This window comes from Rana temporaria, chromosome 6 (assembly GCF_905171775.1).
Source record: "Rana temporaria chromosome 6, aRanTem1.1, whole genome shotgun sequence".
Taxonomy (NCBI): Eukaryota; Metazoa; Chordata; class Amphibia; order Anura; family Ranidae; genus Rana; species Rana temporaria.
The window spans coordinates 186588005-186610579 of NC_053494.1; the positions used below are offsets into that span (position 1 = coordinate 186588005).

General features: G+C 43.4%; 2 protein-coding genes across 5 annotated transcripts in view; one reads left to right on the forward strand and one right to left on the reverse strand.

Annotated features, from left to right (window-relative positions):
• Positions 1 to 359: 359 nt before the first annotated feature.
• ARL6IP6 (ADP ribosylation factor like GTPase 6 interacting protein 6) lies at positions 360 to 22570 on the reverse strand. Of its 3 annotated transcripts, none has more exons than XM_040357951.1 (5): positions 22341 to 22445; positions 17681 to 18061; positions 16455 to 16505; positions 13524 to 13656; positions 360 to 1493 (listed from the first exon to the last, which is right to left on the reverse strand). In XM_040357951.1, the coding sequence occupies exons 1-5, from the start codon at positions 22381 to 22383 to the stop codon at positions 1400 to 1402; spliced, it is 702 nt and encodes a 233-aa protein (XP_040213885.1). In that variant the 5' UTR covers positions 22384 to 22445; the 3' UTR covers positions 360 to 1399. The 3 variants fall into 3 exon arrangements, with proteins under 3 accessions (XP_040213885.1, XP_040213886.1, XP_040213887.1); XM_040357952.1 differs by lacking the exon at positions 22341 to 22445 and adding an exon at positions 22465 to 22570 and having other exon boundaries at positions 400 to 1493; XM_040357953.1 differs by lacking the exon at positions 22341 to 22445 and adding an exon at positions 22465 to 22570 and having other exon boundaries at positions 400 to 1493; positions 17681 to 18064.
• PRPF40A (pre-mRNA processing factor 40 homolog A) overlaps positions 22146 to 22575 on the forward strand; it is a 68179-nt gene continuing 67749 nt past the window's right edge. The window contains exon 1 of one of the 2 annotated variants that reach the window (XM_040357949.1): positions 22146 to 22266. In XM_040357949.1, the coding sequence (XP_040213883.1) occupies positions 22225 to 22266 (42 nt within the window). In that variant the 5' untranslated portion in view covers positions 22146 to 22224. The remainder of the gene's footprint in view (positions 22267 to 22575) is intronic. The other variant, XM_040357947.1, reaches the window with a different exon arrangement.

The window sequence follows — 22575 nt, forward strand, 5'->3', positions numbered from 1 at the left end:
GGACGTCCATGATAGGCGGAACACGGAACACTGAACACAGTGTCTGCTGGGCAAGTCAGAGGATGAGAGGACCTCCGTGATAGGCGGAAGCGGAACACAGTGTCAAACGCCTGTCATGAACCAGGGGGAAAAATGGACGCCCGCGACCCGACAAGTACACTGACTCGAGTATAAGCCAAGGGGGCTATTTTCAGCTCTAAAAAAAAGGGCTGGAAATCTCAGCTTATACTTGAGTATATATACGGTATACACACAAACACAAAACACACACGCGACTCTGGACAGAACGCCTGCCCTGTAGCAGTAAATCTGCTATAGGGTGGTCATTATGTGGATAGAAAAACTGTAGACACGTGGAATGTTTGGAATGTTGTATTTACACAAGCAGTCTGTGGAATATTAAAGAAATTAGTGGACAGCCCCACGGCTGCAGCTGCTTCATTGTATTTTTTTTTTATATATATATTCTTATTGGCCACAGTAGATATATTTTAAAAGCATGTATAAAAGAGGATACAGGAAAGGTAATTATTACTTTTTACCAACTAAATTATTTGTCTGCCCTGCCTTAAAGTATTACATTCCTTAGAATAGCAAAAATACTGGAGCAAAAAGATTGCATTATTTTATACATTTTTTTTTGCCCCAAAGAACAGGGGTGAAGCCGACAGGATCGTTATTTGTGTTAAAGTGACCTGTACTGCTTAATGAATACCTTAAACATAATCTTTTTGCCAAAAATAAAAACAGCTGGTCTAAAAACAGAATAAAAAAGGACTATAAAAATTACCTTATTAAAACATTATGGCACAAAAAAAATTAAAGAAAACACAGCTATTAGGAAAATATCCTGGCACTACATGGCAAAATGAAAAAAATGTGAACCTGTCATGTAAATTAAGTGTAAAAATATAAATAAATATTTTTCTAAGGAACAGGCACCAATAGGAGCCTGCGAGTATCTTTTAAAATCACACAAATCATTTTTTAGTGCCTCTGTGGAGTTCCTCGGTCCTGTGCATTTACCCTCAGCGGTTCAGAGTCAAATTCAAACACCCAATAGAGCTAGGTGTCACTACTACTTAACAATACAATGTGGGAGCAGACCAACTTTGGTTTTGGCATAAACTGTTGAATGGCAAAAGATTCAAATTGGAGTCAAAGCCCATATGGTGTCCCAGATTGGGGTTACTTCTTGGGTGCACCAAAACAGATTTAATGTCTGATGCAAGGTACTTGTAGGAAAGGTGCCTACTCTTTAGCATTGCTGACAGTTTGTACACTTTATTCACGTGACAGATTCCCTTTAAAGATGTCAATTATAAGTTCCAAAAAAAGGGGACATTCCTTGTAAGTAAAAAAAAAAAAAATGGAGATCCTTGAAGAACATTCTATACATTCAGAGTAGACACCAGAGAACAGTGAGAGCTGCTACAACGCCATTTAATATTGCCATGGTGTAACCCACGTGGAAAGAATGGCCTGTCAATTTCCTGTAAAGAAAAGAATAAACAGAATAATTATACAGCTCTACAATTAGTATATGCAATAACAAATGAAACATTATACAGGAAAAACAACAGACACCTGGGATAGTATAAAGTGGTGTTCCATTAAACTTATAGCCAGTAGTCATTTTCTGCATGTTTGTATGGCCATAGTAAATATGGAAAAATGTGTAATATTAAAAGAGAATACAATATTTAGTAATGATTTTATGCTAAAGGTTCTTTACATTAAACAACAACAACAACGCTCCCTAACAAAACCACATACAGAAGAGAAATTTAGGTGGGGAAGCTAAAGCAAACCTGCTATGACAATGAACTCAAACTAGGAGGTAGGTACCAAGAGGGGAACCCATCAACACTGCCCAAATAGCTTTGTTTAACCACTTGACCTTTGAAGGATTTTACCCCATTCATGACCAGGCCATTTCTTGCTACTTGGCATTTCACAACTTTAACTGGTAATTGCTTAGTCATGCAACACGGTAGACAAACTAAATTTATATACATTTTAGGGCTGTGCAAATTAACTTTTAATTAATCGATTAATCTTTAATTTTTTTGATCGATTAAAATCTTTTTGATCGATTAAAATTCTTTTGATTGGTACTCACCTCTCCGCCGGCTTCTGGGCCTTCAGGGAGTTCTGTCGGAGATCCAGTAACGCGTCAGGGAAACCGGCGGGGCTTGCCGTGTCCATCTGAAGGGCTCCTTTGCTGCGCCTTCATATCTGCATGCCGGCAGGACCTTACTATCTGCCACACTTCCCTCTATCAACCTGGGATTCTACAACCATACACTGGGAGTTGTGATAGTTCCCTTCATGGGACATCTACATGCCGACGGACTGATGTTAACCTCTCCTCATCTGGATTCAGCAGTGGCATCGTTGTACACATTATTATACCAGTATCATACTTAGCTACATGTTTTTATAACTGCTTTTGCTACCGTTTGGGATTACTCGCACCATTTTTACAGTTTATGTAGCTACATCGATTTTATCTCCAGTGCAATATTTATATGGTTACCTACTTGAAGACTATAAAAGTTTTAATGCTATTCCCATCGAGCGTTGCCTTTGTGTGTTTTTTGTATCCTGCTATTCATTTTTCCAGTGGTTGGTAGCTGCACTGGGAATCAGCCTGCAAGGAGATCAGCTAAAAGTAGTTGGATCTGTATGTGCGTTATAATTAATCGAAATTAGTCGATTAAAAAAAAAAAACGATTAATCGAACAGAAAATTTTTGATCAGTAACAGCCCTAATAAATTTGTTTTCACACAAATAAAAGCGTTTTTAGTGTTATTTGATCACCGCTTTGTGTGATTTCTGCGATATAAACAAACAAAAAAAAGTGAAAATTGTGAAAAAATATTAAAATAAATAATCAAAAGACAAAAAAAAACATATATATTTTTTTTACTTTCTGCTTTGCAGGAATGAGAAACAGATTGTTCTCTCTGTATAGAGATCTGTGTTGATTGTCAGCACAGAGCTCTGGGCAGCGATTGGACATAGCTGATCAGCAGGTCCCAGCCATGAATCATTGGTCGGGACTTGCTGACAGGCTCCTGCTGTGTACAATAACAGTGGATGCCGGATGGGTACGTCGCTCTGTCTACAGCATCCGCCCATCTGCAGTACATTGTAGGCGGGTGGGAAGTGGTAAAAGCTGAACTATGTTGAAAACTGTTGATCCCTGCTGTATAGCTACAAACTCCATTTCACATGGAAAAGTACAAGCAGCGCTGTAGGGATGAAGGATCTCAATGTTTGCCCTTTCCCCACATCCATTCGCAAATTGATATTCTGTTCACAGATTACAAAGCTTTCTGTGAATGAACATAAGAAGATCTTGTTATTCATACACAGAACACATTAAAGGGGTTGTAAAGCCTTGTGTTTTTGTTACCTTAATGCATCCTATGCATTAAGGTGAAAAAAACACCTTGCACTCTCCGGCCACCCTCGAGTCCCCAATTTACTTACATGAGCCCCAGACTTCCGTGGGCGGGATCCCGCATCGTTTTCCCCATGGCTTTTCGGCTCTTCATTGGATAGGTTGATAGCAGCGCAGCCATTGGCTCCTGCTGCTGTCAATCAAATCCAATGATGGGGGGGGCGGGCCGAGTCATACACTCGACGGCTATGTAAGTGGAGGGAGAGAGCTTCCCAGAGGAGGTTAGCCATTGTGGGGAGGAGCCGCAAGAGCCGCCGTGGGACCCCAGAAGAGGGCGATCGGGGCCACTCTGTGCAAAACTAACTGCACAGTGGAGGGAAGTAGGACACGTTTGTTATTTTATTTATTTTGTAAATGTGAACCTATAGTATCACTTTAAATTCTGTGAAAAAAAATAATAAAAAAAATTTAATGGGACAGGAAGGAGAGCTACAGCTCTTTATTTTTGTAGTGCTGGAAGTATAGGGCTGCTTGTACTATCCGGCGTCAGTGAAACTATGGGGGGGTTGTATTTCTAAAACTGGAGAGTGCAAAATCTGGTGTAGCTGTGCATGGTAGCCTACTAACTTCAGCTTGTTCAATTAAGCTGTAAAAAAAAAAAAAAAGTGATGGAAGCCGATTGGTCTCTATGCAGAACTGCACCAGATTTTACACTCTCCAGTTTTAGCAAATTACCCCTACGAGTCACTAGCACTGAAGTAGCTTTTGTATAGGCATTTGCAAGGGCTCCTGGGACATACTAGCTCTGTATTATAGGAAGTCATTGATACCAAGTGATCCCAGCTGGCGTACCCTTATGCCCTGTACACACAATCGGTTTGTCTGAAAACGGTCCATCGGTCTGTTTTTATCATCGGACGAACCCCCATCGGTGAAAAAAAAATAGAACCCGTTTTAAATTTTTCATATAGTTAAAAAACCGATAGAAAAAAAAACAAACGATCGTCTGTGGGGAAATATATTGGTCAAAAATCCACGCATGCTCAGAATCAAGTCGATGCATGCTCGGAAGCAATCAACTTAATTTTTCTCTGCAAGTCGTCGTGTTTTACGTCACCGCGTTGGACACGATCGGATTTTTAACCGATGGTGTGTAGGCAAGACTGATGAAAGTCAGCTTCATCGGATATCTAATGAAAAAAAATATATAAATGATGAAAAAAAATATATATAAAAAATAAATTATATATATATATATATATATATATATATATATATATATATATATATATATATATATATATATATATATATAATAAATAAAAAGGGGGGTTTGGAGGGGACAAGGGAGCCCCCAGAAAGCAAGAAAAGGCGGGTCAAGCATATGTGAGGAACAATGTATCCATTATAACACAGTATATCTCACAATACCGAACCATTTAAAGCGGTGGTTCTGCGGGAATACGATTTTTTTTTTAAATATTATTCTTCCGCTGTTAATATAACTAATGTTGTACTCACCAGTCCTGTATATACAGCCGCGATCATTCCGATTTCCCGAAAAAGGATACTTTATAAAACCGATTGATGGACGTTTCCATCTTGTTTGTGGGCACTCCTGAAGCCCACCACTGTTTATTTCCGGGATGCGGTGAATGCTGGGGCTCTATCCCGCGCATGTGCAGTGTGCTGTCTGCCCCTGTGTCAGTGCCTGCAACCCCCCTCCTCCCTCCTGCTGCTCTCATAACTATTAAACTCGTATATAATCCTACTGGTTTCTTAAACACAGGAACTCCTGTCTGTGTTTTATTTAAAAAATGCCTCCTTTACCATATTTCAGAGATTGCTCCCCAGTGTGCAGTGGAGATTTCGTTGCCGCCCGCTTGCCGAGTCACATGACCGGCGAGATATCACGGGATTAAAGCACATCGCGTCTCCTGGGATTGTCACGAGACACATCGCTGGTCCGGGAAAAGGAACATACACGCCCACTCCCCGCGGGAGATTTTGATTGACAGCGCAGAGACGGCAGCATTAAAAAGGTAAGGATCGAGATAAAAAAAAAAAAAACACAACGGATTATTTACTGTCTATTGCTAGCAGTTTGATTGAGCAAAAGTAAAAATTTAGGGTGAACCGCCACTTTAATAATAATAAAAAAATTAAAAACTGTGTTATAATAGATACATTGTTCCTCACATATGCTTGATATTTAATGTATGATACCCCCACCTCTAATAAAGCCTTTTTTATATTTTTGTACCTTGTTGACCCACCTTTTTTTGCTTTCTGGGGGCTCCCTTGTCCCTTCCAAACCCCCCCCCCCTTTTTTTATATATAGTTTGTTTGCAATGATAATCCAAAGAACTGTGGCATAGCATGCCAACCAAATCCATTTATCGAAATTTGCACTATTTTGGTGTGGAAAAAACTACTTGACCCCCCCCCAATAATAGTAATTAGAAGCAGCAGAGAACGCCTAACTGTGCATAAGCCTTTCTGTTACAGGTATAATGTTTATTCTCTAGCATTCGGGAAACCAGCAACTGCAAAAACAGGTCTGGAGACTCGGGAGAGGACACACACACACACACACACACACACACACACACACACAGTATTTTACTCGCTTCACTTTCGTATTAGAATCTTTGTTTTCAGCACTTCACTATGGTAGCTTTGCCTAGCTTTTTATTATTTAAATTCCCACAAATATATATGTGCCTGGAGTAACGTTTTAATCACAAAACTAATGGTGCCAAACTACTGCCCGGAGGCCGTCTCTCCTGGAGATTTTTTTAATTGCTTGACAATGAATTGTAAAAACAAATTAAAATGAAAAGTTCACATGGCTCACAGTATGTACAAATGCTCACTGTAATAAAATGTTGAAATACTGCCGACAGTGCTCCATGTACTGCTCATGTTTAATCGACCTCACAGCGGTCAACTTTTATGGTGTGTCCAGATTGCAAATCCTTATCTCTTACTATGAAACAACTTCATACAAAAAATAAAAATGGAGCTTGATGCGATTTAGAAACTAACAGACACACAGTATGTGTGTGTGTATTACACAGTATATCACAAAAGTGAGTACACCCCTCACATTTTTTTAATATTTTATTATATCTTTTCATGTGACAACACTGAAGAAATAACACTTTGCTACAATGTACAGTAGTGAGTGTACAGCTTCTCCCCAGTGCCGGCAGCACTCATGCAGCCCCAGACTTGACTGTAGGTGAGACACACTTGTCTTTGTACTCCTCACCTGGTTGCCGCCACACACGCTTGACACCATCTGAACCAAATAAGCTTATCTTGGTCTCATCAGACCACAGGACATGGTTCCAGGAATCTATGTCCTTAGTCTGCTTGTCTTCAGCAAACTGTTTGCGGGCTTTCTTGTGCATCATCTTTAGAAGAGGCTTCCTTCTGGGACTACAGCCATGCAGACAAATTTTATGCAGTGTATGGCGTATGGTCTGACCACTGACAAGCTAACCCCCCCCCCCCCCTTCAACCTCTGCAGCAATGCTCAAATGCCCATTTCAAAAAGACAACCTCTGGATATGACGCTGAGCATGTGGAACCTGTCCTGTTAAACCTCTGTATGGTCTTGGCCACCGTGCTGCAGCTCAGTTTCAGGGTCTTGCCAATCTTATAGCCCAAGCCATCTTAATGGAGAGCAACAATTCTTTTTTTCAGATCCTCAGAGAGTTCCTTGCCGTGAGGTGCCATGTTGAACATCCAGTGACCAGTATGAGTGAGAGCGATAACACCAAATTTAAACACACCTGCTCCCCATTCACTCCTAAGAACTTGAAAATTGTAGATTCACACTGAAGGCATCAAAACTATGAAGTAACACATGTGGAATTATACATAACAAAAAAGTGTGAAGCAACTGAAAATAAATTTCATATTCTAGGTTCTTCAAAGTAGCCACCTTTTGCAGCAGACACATCTCTAGAACTGGTAAGAGGAGACTGTGTGAATCAGGCCTTCATGGTAGAATATCTGCTAGGAAACCACTGCTAAAGAAAGGCAACAAGCAGAAGAGACTTGTTTGGGCTAAAGAACACAAGGTATGGACATTAGACCAATGGAAATCTGTGCTTTGGTCTAACGAGTCCAAACTTGAGATCTTTGGTTCCAACCCCCGTGTCTTTGTGCGACGCAGAAAAGGTGAACGGATGGACTCTACATGCCTGGTTCCCACTGTGAAGCATGGAGGAGGAGGTGTGATGGTGCTTTGCTGGTGACACTGTTGGGGATTTAATCAAAATTGAAGGCATACTGAACCAGCATGGCTACCACAGCATCTTGCAGCGGCATGCTATTCCATCCGGTTTGCGTTTAGTTGGACCATCATTTATTTTTCAACAGGACAATGAACCCAAACACACCTCCAGGCTGTGTAAAGGCTATTTGACCAAGAAGGAGAGTGATGGGGTGCTGCGCCAGGTCACTACCTCTTGAAGCTCATCAAGAATGCCAAGAGTGTGCCAAGCAGTAATCAAAGCAAAAGGTGGCTACTTTGAAGAACCTAGAATATGAAATATATTTTCAGTTGTTTCTTTTTTTTACTTTTTTGTTATGTATAATTCCACATGTGTTAATTCATAGTTTTGATGCCTTCAGTGTGAATCTACAATTTTCATGAAAATAAAGAAAACTCTTTGAATGAGAAGGTGTGTCCAAACTTTTGGTCTGTACTATATATATATATATATATATACACACACACATACATATATACATATACACACACACACCATCTCTATTTATATGTGAGCTCAGATTTGAGAGCTCACTCCTGTGATGGTGGATGTGAACCGTAGGAGTTTTTCAGTCAGGCTTCATGAGGAACATAAATGGCCTACCCCTACATTGAGGGCCCTATTCAACTTTAGCTGCAGTTTGTTTTCATCTACAGGAGCCCCTTACCTGCATAGCCAGTTTTTCGCTGAAGGTGAATTATGCCTTTAAGTCGGCTTTCTTTTAAATTAGCCTCTCTTCTGAGAGACCTACATTTTTACAGATTCATTTTGTGAATGTTATTTAAATTCCTTGATTACCTAAACCATTTTGTAATTTATGTTTAGTGTTCCTTCAATAAAACATTTTAAATAGTCAGAAGCCAATAAACAGCCTAAAAGGTTTGTGGTGCAACTGTTCCCTCACAACGATTCTCTAGTTGGCTCAGTAATTACTTCTGCTTTTTGAGCTATTGGAAATCAGTACAGAGGAACCAATAAAGCATTTTCGGTTTCTCCCATTCTCCCCGTTGGGCGAACAACAAAAAACGTGGAGTGGAGTAGCTACAATTGGCTACGTTCTCGTGCAGTGTTCACGGGAGGGGGCTATGGATGGTGCTTGAAGGATGCCTGGCATGAACACAGGCCATTCATCCTTTCCGACATTACAAAACACTCAACAACACAGCTACTTTAAAACGTTAAACTTTTTTTTTTTTTTTTAATGTCTAGTGGTCTATAAATTTATATAGCATCGCAAATTTAAAAGTGAACCTGTCTGGGTTTGTTGGATGCCTGCATCTCCCCCTGCATGCGGTGGTTCCAGCTATCAACTACCACATTAGTTTGTCCCGAAGAGCTGAGGGGACATACTATCAGCATAGTGCCTGTGGATTCAATGACGGCATACAGCTGCAAGACACAGACATCCAACACACTAGTAAGTGCTGAATGCTGAAGATTCTAGTAGCAGGGGTACCTTTGTAGAGAGGGCAAACCTCACAGCTATGAAATGCAAGGCTGCTGTGGTTCTTTGTAAAGAATTCTGATGTTAGAACTCCACAATACATTCCTCTTGGCAGAAGTAGTACATCTTGTTGAGGAGGACAGACAGACAATTTTAAAGCTGAATTCCAAGACTTCAGCCAATTTGTAAGAAGTGCAGGCGGACTATGGGCCAGATTCAGTAAGAGTTAGGCCGGCGTATCAGTAGATAAGCCGACCTAACTCGGAATTTGCGCTGTCCTAAGTTTAAGTGTATTCTCAAACAGAGATACACTTAAACCTATCTAAGATACGACGGCTTGCGCAATATTTAGGCTGACCGCTAGGTGGCGCTTCCATTGCGGTCAGCGTAGAATATGTAAATCAGTAGATACGCCTATTCAGGAACGTACGCCCGGCCGACGCAGTACAGATACGCCATTTACGTAACGCATTAACAGGCCTAAAGTTATTCTATCAAATAGATGGAATAGTAATGTTAAGTATGGCCGCCGTTCCAGAGTCGAAATTCGAAAATTTTACGTCGTTTGCGTAAGTCGTCCGTGAATAGGGATTTACGTTGTTTACGTCCACGTAAATCAACAATAAATTCGGACCCAAAATTGGAACTTCCGCTTATGTCTCCCCCCCCCCCCCCGGTGCCACATGTGGGGGAGGCGCGCAAATGGGTACCCATTTTTAATGGGTACCCTTTCCCCACTTCCGGAGAGCGCACCACCCCTCAGATGTTCAGCCCCCCCTTCTCCTTTATCCGTGGCCGGGCCAATTAGAAAATGCAGCGCACTTCATGCATCAGCAGTAGGGTACCGGCTGTGAAGCTGAAAGGCTTCACTTCCAGTTTCCCTTAGCAGGAATGGCAGCAGCAGCACCCGACAGCGGATGCGAAAATTGGCTGGGGTGCCGACATTGCGGGACCCCTGGACAGGTAAGTGTCCTAATATTAAAAGTCATTTTTTCGTGTGAGGTGGGGGGGGGGTTTGGGGGGGACACCTCAAAACTGACTGCGAGATCACAGAAGACAACTTGTGGGTTTTGCTTTTGCCAGCCTCATACACCAGTATAAAGTCAGCTTATGCAAGAACACCATCTGCTGACCAATTTCTTCAGTGCAGCATGTCAAGACGGTCTTCGTATCTGCTCTGCCACATTGTACTTCCTATGACGGAACGATCGCCAATAGCACTGTGGGCAGGAATTCAAACTGCCTTTGCCATAGGGACAAACACTTTTATGGTTGTTTTCTTTCTAAATGCAACATCAAATAATTGATGGAAGCGGCAGGCACAACAAAATGCTCCAGAGATGAGAGACTGGGAAAAGATTCACAGCAGCTCTTCTTTGTCATTTCTGTGAAATGTTTATAAATTGGGCCCACAGACAATTTTCAGCACAGCCAACGATGGAGACTATCCAAGATCAAAACAGTTGTGTGCTGCTTAGGAAAACCTTCCACTGAATCTACATAAGAGGAATGGAAATTCTAGATTTGTATGGCACAAATGGAAGAGGAGTTACTTCTGCACAATTGTGTTTTAGGTTTTCCATATCTTACAATGGTATAAAACTCTCTGTGCGGACTCTGATGTAAGGGGGGCCTCTGTGCGGACTCTTGTAATCATGAAAAATCTTAGACTGTTTTCCTCGATCCATTTTCCACGCTCTATGAGCCACTTGACTGGACTTGCCCCCCATGCCTAAGGTTGCCAGCCCTCCCCTGCCTATGGGTCACGTTCACATCTGAGTTTTCAACCTGTGCATTTTTGTGAAAGGGCCAGAGACTTTTTTGCCTGCAATAGGTTGTGTTTTTTTTGGTTCCATAGACTTCAAATGGAAACGCAGCAGAAACGCATCAAAAAACGTAGCGCTTGCATTTTTTATGTGTTTCCGCTGCGTTTTTGCTGGTTTATCCTGCATGAGAACAGATACATCCCAAAAATGTAAACGCAAGACACACTGTGAAAATGCCTCAACCGCAACCTCGACAAGCCCCAGGCACCAATTTGTTATGGCGACAAAAAGTTCAGTCCTGGCGCCTGGGCTGCCGCCTGCCACCCACAATATGTATCCCAGGCTCCGTTTGCCCATCTGCAGGCCTAGGACCGACATAGCCCGCCAAGAAGTCGGCACTGCACAGTGCTAATCACAGGCAGTGAGACATTCCTCGATCTCTGCCGCCGCGCATCAGAAAAATGTCTCACTGCCTGCGGTTAGTGTTGTGCAGTGCCGATTTCCTGGTGGGATCTGCACGTGCTAGTTGCAAACATGCCTGAGCTCATCCTTGGACATCACCAACAAAAAAAAAATCATAATATAGGCGACTTTAATGGGAATCAAAAGAGAAGCAACTGTAAAAAAAGATAAAGTTAAGCCCCTTTACAAATCACTTTAAATGTTTGTTACAGCAACCAATTAGCTTCCAATTGTCATCAATGGGCAATCAAGAAACTTTATTATAGCATTTTTCATCTAAAAGCATCCAATTGATTTTTTCACCAGTTTCCACGTATTTTTCCCTGTGAATTGAGCAATTTTCTTGAAAATTGCTTGAGTACCCCCCCCCCCCCCTTAACACAGTCAGTGTTGATGGGGGAATGTCTACTGTGGAGCCATTTAGCTTACCCAGCAGGGGAGCCGTCACCGCTGGGAGAACACACAGGGATTATTGCCAGCGGTTATAGCCACTGGCAAGAATTGCAAAAATCGATCAACTTGGGTACAGTCATCCTGGCCAAACATGGTTCAAATCTTGGCCAGTCCCTGCTAAACTGCCAATGACCAGCTATAGGGTTGCCATTATGGGCTTTAAATTTCCTATCTGGGCCATCGTTTGACTAGCTACACAGATCCACAACCTTTACTGAACTGTGAAGGGTTATGATCACCCTGGTTAAAAATAAAAAGGTTTTAATAGGGTCTACCTATACACAGATGTGTTTAAACCTGACGGGCATAATCATGTTTGCATGGTTAACCATAATGTCTTTGTAAAAAAAAAAAAGTTTAATCCAGGTACATAGTTGATTAGCTAAAGCTGTAATTACACACACCGCTGAGCTAATCAAAGGAGTGAACCATCAGCCTGCTCTGGTCATAGGGGCCATGTGGTGATCTAATCAAAACTACTGTTGCGTTGTCTCCCATAAAAAAAAAAAGAAACAAAATTAGAATGGCCTGAAACCAAGAGTTATGGAATCCTTTATTCTAACAATTTGACATTTGTTTTTCTCACCTATTTATACAGCAGTGGTCAACAAACTAGAAAAACAATTCCAAATAGCTAAGGGCGAATGAATGGAAATGACTCAACCCTCATACACATAAAACAGGTCAAATAGAAAAACTGGAAATAAAGCAGAAAAAAAACTATTTTGGAATTTGATAATCAAAACAATTTATATTTGATCTTTGTAGCTGGCTTAATTCTGTCTCTGTCACATTTAAAGGGCAATTTCACTAAGCATTCACAGGATAGCAATAGGGTTAACCCCTTTACAACTGCCCAACACATATGTGCGGTGCCAAAAAAGCTGGTCTTTGATACCGACACACTGATTGTGCAGTGAAAGGCAGCTCTCTGTCCACACAAATTATCAGCTCCCGATCATGTGCCCACTGTGACAGCCAATCACAATAGTCACATGATTGAGCAATCTTAGCAGTTTTTAAAGGGACGCCTGCGTGGATGGGAAATTAGGAAAAAGCACTGTGCAGCTTTTGAACTTGTTGCTTAGTTTTTATGCCTTACCTATAGGCCAGCACTGCTGCAAAGGGGTAGGGGGGCGCACATTGCCTGTGCACTAATTTTGAACAAGGGAGAGCGCTCGTTTCTGTGACACTAGGGGCAAACACTCATCATACAGTGCGTCCTGGCTTCTAGGATGGTAGGTTTTTCACCAAGGCTGTGGGGTTGCCACACAAGACCTACAGATAACATATTTAAACCAAGGTACATTTTAACAAGCTGCACAGCGTTTTTAACCAGCTGGGTTTCTCTTGATTTTACACCATGATAAAAAGCTGAACTTATCCTTTAGACCCCATTCACAGCGGCGTGTTTTGACATGTCAAATCGCAGCCTTTCACCGGCAACAGCACTGTCCCTTCTTTGCGGCGCTGCACCGATTTCCAAAAGTAGTTCCTGCACTACTTTTGGTGACTTCAGAGGCGATTTCAATAGACATCTGTGCATGAACCCACACAGATGTCTTTCAAATCGCCCCCGAACTCGCACTGAATTGCGGCTTTGAAACCTGTATTCAGTGCGACCACACCCCAAATATTGACAGTAAGCCACTTTCTGCCTTCTACACTTGGTGTACACCAAAAAGTGCAAACAAACACTTACCTGAAGCGTGCAGGGGAGAGAGGTGTCGGGGGAAACATTCCTGGTTCAAAAGAGTCGAAATAAGTGACAGTCCAGGAGAAGCTGCAGCAAGAGAGCCCAGCAACTAAGGACAAGACCAGCAGACTCCAGAACCCTGAAAATGAAGAACATTGTCCATAAGACCATATTTATACAGTGTACACATATATGACATGCGAGCAGACAAAATGATAACAATGCTTATCAAGCGCAAACAAACTGAAAAATGAAACTGTTAGTAATGCAGGACTGTAAATAGCCACTTAAATATCGCAGCCTCACTGTGCTTATCAATTGCAGTCCATTATGAGGGGTTCACTTCCCAATATTATCCCTGTGCAGAGTTCCCGACCACGCGCATTAGGTCCCCGACATGCAACGGGCACGCGCCCTCTGTCTGCTCTTAAAGAGGCGACGTACCCCTACCTGATTTTGCGCATCCATGCCACTTTGCGAACGTAAATTGGTGTGAGCCGGTCGGCAAGTAGTTAATAGTGCACTGTATCTAGTGCACCATTACCTGGCTCAATGGATTACCCACTCAATACCAGCATGATTCTCCATTTCCCCAAAAAATAGGATTACCTTAAGGTGTGCAGCGTAGTATCTAAAGAGAGCATTTTGGGGGTATTTCTACCAATCTATTTTATTTCGTACATTTTAGGCCTCATCCATGCTGTATATTATGGATGCTTTTTTCTCCTACAGGAGGTTAGCAGCAGCCAAAATGTGGTAAAAAGCCGCCTTTGCATGCGCATTCCCATGCCTGGCATGAATATATTCTATTGACCAGAATTCTGGCCATTAGAATGCATGAATGCGGAAATGCGTGTTAAAGTGGCTGTAAACACTTACAGACCACTTATACCTACAGGTAAGCCTAGATTAAGGCTTACCTGTAGGTGCAACAAATATCTCCTAAACCTACATGGTTTAGGAGATATTTGCAGAAAAGACAGCACCGATGTCTACAGGGCAGGCGCACTGAGCATGCCATGAATGAATGGGACATGCTGTTAGTGGCCAGCTCCCGCGGGAGTGACGTTATCGCAGCTCCAGCCAGTCACAGCGCTGGAGCCGCGATACCCGGAAGTCACTCCGGATATCATGGCAGCAACGGATGAGACGAACGAGGGTGGCTTCGATCTCAGGTAAGTAATTCATAATGAGCTAGTATGCTATGCATACTAGCTTATTGTGTCTTTGTCTTGCAGGGCATTTATTTTTTTTTGTTTTGTTACAGAGGGTTTATTTCCTCTTTAATGAATGTTAAAGGATAAGTTCACCTTGTTTAAAAAAAAAAAAAAGAATACAATTCACATCTTTTTGCAAGAAAAAAAAAAAAGTGCATTTATTATTTATTAGGAGCCTGTAAAGGATTGCACTCGTGAGCAGCAGACTGCAGTGTCAGGCTCCTGTCAACTGTCAGTGTAGCTCAATTGAAAAGCCTGTGGCGTGCATAACACAACCCAAAAACTTCACCCGGTGCAGGAAAAAATGTGCACACACATAAAAAGTGAAACACAAAAAAACTGTGATGGATGCATCGTCAAGTGGCCCTCCGAAAAGGGCCCAGCTCTGATCCCCCGGGGCGTTAGGCTCCTGGCAGGGAAAAGAGTAAACTGTGGTCCATGCAGCCGAAGCCACATGGACCCACCTTGGCCCAAGCAGCCGAAGCCACAAGGACCCAACATCCTCGGAGGGACTGCCGAAACAGAACCCTCCTCGGTGAGGCTCCCCCAAAGGGAGACCCCATGAGAGCAGGCGAACTAAGCCAGAAGGCCATGTCCACCCACTCCCAAGACTTTCAGAGCAGGCCCGAGGACCAGCACCCTACTCATCACACTAAAAGTGCAGTGCACCAAACAAAAAGAAGACAAAACTTGACAAACGGGGGTAAAATAAAAAAGAAAGTGGGGGAAAAGGAAGGTGGGAATAGTGAGTGGAAAGTGGCCACCGTGCAATACGATGGCCGGCCCTCCAGCCAGGAACAAAAATTCTTCTGGTCCTAGCCAAAAGACTCGGCCCTAGAGGCAGGTGTTAAAAAGTGTGTTTGTGGAGATCGTGAGCATGGTGCCAAACGATGAGTGCCCCCCTCACACACTCGTGCAATGAATGGCACCACTGGACTGCCACTCCAGGGGCACTATCTCCACAGGCTTTTCAACGGTCCCTGACCCCCGGTCCGGATCAGCAGCACTGTCAGTGTAGCAGTCTGCTCATACCTCATCGGGCATTCATTTACTAAATAGCAGGAAGAATCAATGAACTAATAGTGTGCTCACCAGCACTATTTTAGTTTATGGAGAACTACAAGCCATCAGCCGCAATGGTTGACAGTAGCTGTAGTTCTCTCATTCACAGAACTCTGAATGATGTGGCCTTAGGGCGGAACTCAGCATTTTTTAAATTGCGACAGTGGGTTCGGAGAGAAGGTCCCCTGTCTGGGGGTATGTGGTGTGCAGTGGCTACTGATTTATATGGATGCAACATGTTATGAAAGGTGAACTTACACTTAAATGCGTGTTAAGGAGCTTTTGAGCATTTAATGCTCAAACGCTCCTCTCCTGAACGCATACGTGATTTTTTTTTTCCTGCCTCTAAATTCCACAGCTACTAAACTCCTGAATATGCCTATAGTGTGCATGGACACATAGGCCAACATGGAGGGGAGGTAACAGGCAGAGAAAAAAAATATGTAACAGCTGATGTAGTAGAAACAGCAATTTTTGAGCTGCAGTGTGCCTGAAACTTTATGAAAACAAACAAGGGAAACTTTTTTAAAAGAAAGCTCTGTGCCAAATATTATATACCATTCACAAGTACAGCATTCCATGACCACTGAAAAATGTTCTGGGTATGAAGGGATAATACAGGCCGGTACTGGGCCACCAACCATACAATGTTTCTTACCAAACATACTTGTTTTCACTCCATCGTCACTCTCTTTTCCATAGCGCATTTCTACACATAGAAGAGAGGTCATTATTTCACCAACAGGAAAAAAACAAAGAATAAAACCTTCACCCATCCTCCCATTTTACTAAAACTCCATCTTTTACTTTTTCATTTTTAGTTGAGGTCCTGAGACTAAGGGGGGTTATTTACGAAAGGCAAATCCGCTTTGCACTATTAGCCAGACTCACGTAGATCGGCGCATCTTTAAGGCGGCGTAGCGTATTTACGCTACACCGCCTTAAGTCAGAGAGGCAAGTACTGTATTCACAAAGCACTTGCCTCCTAACTTACGGCGGCGTAGCGTAAATGGGGCCGGCGTAAGCGTGCCTAATTCAAATGAGGATGGGGGGGTGTGTTTTATGGAAATGATTGGTGACCCGACGTGATTGGCGGTTTTTACAAACGGCGCATGCGCCGTTCGTGTACATATCCCAGTGTGCATTGCTCCAAAGTACGCCGCAAGGACGTATTGGTTTCGTCATGAACGTAAATTACGTCCAGCCCCATTCACGGATGACTTACGCAAACGACGTAAAATTTTCAAATTTCGACGCGGGAATGACGGCCATACTTAACATTGGCTAGGCCAACTATTTGTTGGAATAACTTTACGCCGGAAAACGCCTTACGTAAACGGCGTATCTTTACTGCGACGGGTGCACGTACGTTCGTGAATCGGCATATCTAGTCATTTACATATTCTACGCCGAACTCAACGGAAGCGCCACCTAGCGGCCAGCGGAAAAATTGCACCCTAAGTTACGACGGCGCAGGCTGTCGTATCTTAGCTAGGTTTAAGTGTATCTCAGTTTGAGCATACACTTAAACTTACGCCGGCGCAGATTCCGAGTTACGTCGGCGTATCTACTGATACGCCGGTGTAACTCTTTGTGAATCTGGCTATATAAGTGTAAAGTGCACTTGAAATTGCACTGGAAGTGTAGTCGCTGTAAATCTGAGGGGTAGATCTGAAATGAGGGGAAGCTTTGCCGATTTTATTATGCAATCATGTACAAGCTAAAATGCTGTTTTTTTTATTTTCCTTGCATGTTCCCCTCAGTGCAATTTAAAGTGCATTTTGCACTTGTAGTGCAAAGTGGAATTGCCTTTAGTAAATAACCCCCTAGGTCTGTAAACTAAATCATGGTCACCCCATGTGAACTGTAGCCGTTTAAAATCACCTTGCAGTATAATATAAGCGAATACAAGCAGAACGGCGAGGATGCTGACAATCACAAGGCAGCAGAACATGGAGAATAATCTGGATGGCCATCTTTTACTTTTCCTGGGAGTGACCACTTGTGACTTTACGGTGCCGTTGTGTTCAGGCTGCTCCGCCTCCTCATACAGCACAGAGTGCTCCTGGAGGAAGTTTGTCTTGTGTGGGATTGCCTCAGATAACTCACTGTCCAAGCTTCTAACCAGCGAGTCTTGAAGCGCGACTCCCTTTGAACCCTGGATCTGGACATTATTGGATGTGGCGCTGGTGTAGGAGGTAGAACGACGGTTGGTACTCCTTAGCCGCCTGGCGCTGGTCACATAGGAGGTATCCATCCAGAAACCTGCTTAAATGAAAATGCTGTCACTGTGAGGAAAAAAATAAATCAAAAACAAGTATCTATTTGTATGGACCTAAAACCAAAGCACTATTAAAGCCAAAAACAATTTAAAGTGGAACTAAAAGGGGTTGTAAAGGTTCATTTTTTATTTTCTAAATTGGTTCCTTTAAGCTAGTGCATTGTTGGTTCACTTACCTTTTCCTTCGATTTCCCTTCTAAATGCTTTTTTCCTTTGTCTCAATTTCTCACTTCCTCTTCCTCCTCAGTAAGCCGTTTTGGCGGACTAACCCCCAGCCAGAACAGCTCGGATGATGGGGGCAAGCTTACTGAGGAGAAACAGGAAGTGAGAAATTCAGAGAAAGAAAAAAAAAACATTTAGAGGGGAAATCGAAGGAAAAGGTAAGTGAACCAACAATGCACTAGCTTACAGGAACCTATTTAGAAAATAAAAAACAAACCTTTACAACCCCTTTAACCCCCTCAGCGGTATTCCCGAGCCTGGCTCGGGGTGGAATTTCAGAACCAAAAGCGGTAACCCCGAGCCAGACTCGGGATCGCCTCACAGTGTCCACAGGCAGAGTTTACTTACCTTGTCCCTGGATCCTGCGATGTCTCCCCGCTGTGTGATCGAGCTGTCTCCTCACTCGATTCACAGTGCCTGTGTGCCGCCAAGCTCCATTCCCTGCGAGGTTACGACGCACAGGGGCGGAGATCGGCGCCAAATTCAAAAAACAAATAAACACAATACATACAGTATACTGTAATCTTATAGATTACAGTACTGTATGAAATAAATACACACCCCCTTTGTCCCTAGTGGTCTGTCCAGTGTCCTACATGCACTTTTATATATTAAAAACGGTTCTTTCTGCCTGGAGACTGGAGATTGTCCATAGCAACCAAAAAGTGTCCCTGTAAGTCAAAAGTGGTTTCAGAGCAGCTAGAAAACAGCGATAATAAATTAGAATCACTTGCAGAATTGAGCGATAGTGATTTGTGGGGAAATTTGTCATCAAACACTGAAAGTAATAATTTTTATTATTATTATATTATTTGTTATAATTATTTCTATTTATTTATTATATTATAATTTTGTGTTTCAAATTGTATTATACCCGGGAGGTCTACAAGACTCTTGTTTGGACAGATTTAAGTGAGTTATTCCTAAGAATTGCAGGCCTACAATATAAAACTCCAAATTTCCATGCAAAATAATGGTGCCGCTTTCAGCACCTAAAATCTGAAAGAATCATACCGCCAGGGAGGTTAAGTCTGCAATACATATCTCTGCTTTAACAGTCCGAGGTCCCTTGTCAGCATCTTCTGGGTGCCAGTCTTCAGGCAATCTTGATTGGCTGGCGCAATATGCCATCACTCTATACATGCACAGGTGTACGGTCATCCCGGCACACAGGCACTGTGCCAGGACGAAGACTGAACTGAGCATGTGCAATTCAGTATATATCCTACAAATAACTGCAAGCAGGCAGGTAGGTTCGATAAAGGGCAGAAGAAACAATACTCGTCTCTTCTGAAATAAAGAGAGTGCCTGCTCCCTGCTTTGTCTTTATTTAAAGCTGAACTCCAGGCAAAAAAAGAAATTCTCTTACAGTGGGGCTGCGGTTGCACTGCAAGGGTTAATTGCTAATTTCTGAATAGTGGGAGATGAAGGAAGATATACTTACCTGATCCTCCAAGCACAAGACTGGTCCCTTCAGCTCCTGCCCCCCGCGCTCTAGCAGTCTGGAGTGGTGGACGGTTTCTGACGTCATCAAGCCCAGAGCAGGCTACATAGATCTGCTCTGGATGGAACAGACCACCACTGGATCGTAGGGGAGTGCCGTTTGCCGGTGCAGCGGAGGATCAGGTGAATATAAGGCTTTCCCCTCTCCCTTGGACAAAACGAGCACTTAACCCTTGCATTTTGGGCACAGACCCACTGTAAGGGAAAAAATTGTTTTTCCTTTGCCCACAGTTGGGCTTAGTTCCTCCTTAATATATTGCAGATTAGAATTCTAAAATAAGATGGCTGCATTCATTTTCCTTTCTTTGGCATGACGATCAGTGGTGCGTTGTGACACAGCACATCACCGATCACTGTAAAGAGCCTGTGACGTAGGCTCTTTGCATGGTGATCAGCTGTGTACAATCGCAGCTTATCACAGAGTAAACAGGAAATGCAGATTATCTGCATTCCTCTTTTCAAGCTGACAGCGCATGAGAGCCGGTAAGTGGCATTTCTCAGCAGCAACATCTGCGCTGACGATCAGGGCACTGATTATCAGAGAAGCCTCATCAGTGCTGCATATTAGTGCTTCCTCATCGGTGCCCACCAGACAGTGCAGCCTTATCGGTGCCCATCAATGCAGCCTCATCGGTGCCCCCTTATTGGTGCCCACAAGACATTGCAGCATCATCGGTGTCCACTAGGGCTGCACGATTCTGGTCAAAATGAGAATCACGATTCTTTTGCTTAGACAAAAGATCACGATTCTCAAAAATGTTATGCCAGAACCCCCGCCCCCCCCTCAAAAAAATAATAATAAAATGATTTTTCTGAAAATATGAATATATAAAAAAAGAGACCAGTGATATGTCTATAATGTTAAAGAACATATAACTCCTATGAAAAAAGCAGAATCAAACTTTGATTCCGATTTTTTCATAGGAGTTATATGGTCTTTAACATTATAGACATATCACTGGTCTCTTTTTTTATACATCAGAAGCAGTACCGCCAGCAACCATTGGGTGGCGCATGGATACACACAGTTGTACAGAACTGTGAGAAGGTTTAATACATCAGAAGCAGTACCGCCGGCAACCATTGGGTGGCGCATGGATACACACAGTTGTACAGAACTGTGAGAAGGTTTAATACATCAGAAGCAGTACCGCCGGCAACCACTGGGTGGCGCATGGATACAAACTACTGTTGTGAGAGAAGCTCAGGCATCTATCCAGCGGCGCAGGCTGCCGACGTCGGTTTCGATATCGGCGGCATTTGCGTTCCACGCTGGTTACGTGGAACCAGCGGTGAACACAGAAGAATCGCGGGTCTTCCCACGGGGAGAATCGAGATCGCGATTCTCTCCACGATTAATCGTGCAGCTTTAGTGCCCACCAGTGCAGCCTCATCGGTGCCACCTTATCAGTGCAGCCTCAGCAGTGCCCCCTCATCGGTAGAGATGGACTCAGGCAGGTTTCAAATCCCACATGCCTGATCCCACCACTAAGCCGACACTGCACAGCACTAATCACAAGCAGTGAGACATTTCCCGGTCCGCAGCTCCACAGATCAGAAAATGTAGCATTCCCTTTGATTAGCAGCATAGGTGTGCGCAGCCTATAGCATTAGGGTGCACCCCAAAGCTCAAAAACACACTACTGATCACTCACTGTGTTAATTTAGAAAAGGAAGGGGTCGGTAAATGACATATTTACCGACCCCTTTCCCCCCTTATCCAATACCATCCCCCTGTGTGTGCCCACAGCAGCCAGTGGGAGAGGAGAGGAGGAAAGCTGGCAGCACTGTGGGGGAAATGGGGGGGGGGGCAGGGCAATAGGAGGAATCTGTGCTGCACAGAGTGATTAGGGTGTGCCTGGGCACACCCTGTGCGCACGCCTATGATAAGCAGTGTGCCGTGGCAGCTTCCTGGCAGGATCAGGCGTGTGGGATTTCAAACACGTCCATCTCTACTCATCAGTGCCCATTAGTGAGGGAGAAAAAATACTTATTTACGAAAAAAAAAAAATATTTCCCCAAAAATGTTGGTCTTTTTCTTTTTTTTTTTTAGCAAAAAATAAGACCCCAGGTGGTGATTAAATACCGTCAAAAGAAAGATTTGTCTAAATAAAGATAACAATTGTCATATGTGTACAGTGTTGCATGACTGTGCAATAGTCAAAGTGTGACAGCGCTGAAAGCTGAGCTTTGGCAGCAAAAGGGTTAACGGGCCCACAGCAGACACCGGCCGCTCACAGTATTAGTGTGGCAGTTCCTCTATATAGCACTAGGGGCGCTGTCATATATTCCTCCGCGCACTACTTCGCCTTCCGTTTGAAGGCGCCCAGGAACCCCCTCCGCGCATGCGCACAACGCCGAACCTGCAACTCCAGCGATATTCGTCCGTCCGTCAGTCAGTGAGCGGGCGGGAGACGGAGAGATGTATCCTATCCGCTGGATGTGTCCTCCGCTGGCCGCTCTCGTTAGTATACGTACATGTACAATACAATGTCTGTTGGTATTCCTGACTACGGTGACTATTATTGATTTCTTTACCGCCGCAGCTGCTCCAGCTTTCCTCACAACCCCTCCGGCACATGTGGGGACTTTGTGTGGCGGCCGCTAAGCCCTCTCTCACTAGCTCGGTGCCCGGGGTGTCTCGCACACACCAACCATTTACCTTGTCAGCCGCTCTTGGCGCCGCTGTACGGTAAACACTAAGTAAGAACTCGCGCTCGTGAAGCCAGGCAATGGTACACCCTCAGATCAGCCAATGGCAGAGCGTCTTTTT

What these genes read in the sequence shown, in the direction of transcription:
- ARL6IP6 (XM_040357951.1), bottom strand. Translation starts at nt 22,383, where the DNA reads ATGTGCCGGAGGGGTTGTGAGGAAAGCTGGAGCAGCTGCGGCG. An exon ending in CGCTTATATTATACTGCAAG is followed by an intron (nt 16,506 to 17,680) that starts GTGATTTTAAAC and finishes TTCTATGTGTAG; the next exon opens with AAATGCGCTATGGAAAAGAG. An exon ending in AGTGAAAACAAGTATGTTTG is followed by an intron (nt 13,657 to 16,454) that starts GTAAGAAACATT and finishes CTTCATTTTCAG; the next exon opens with GGTTCTGGAGTCTGCTGGTC.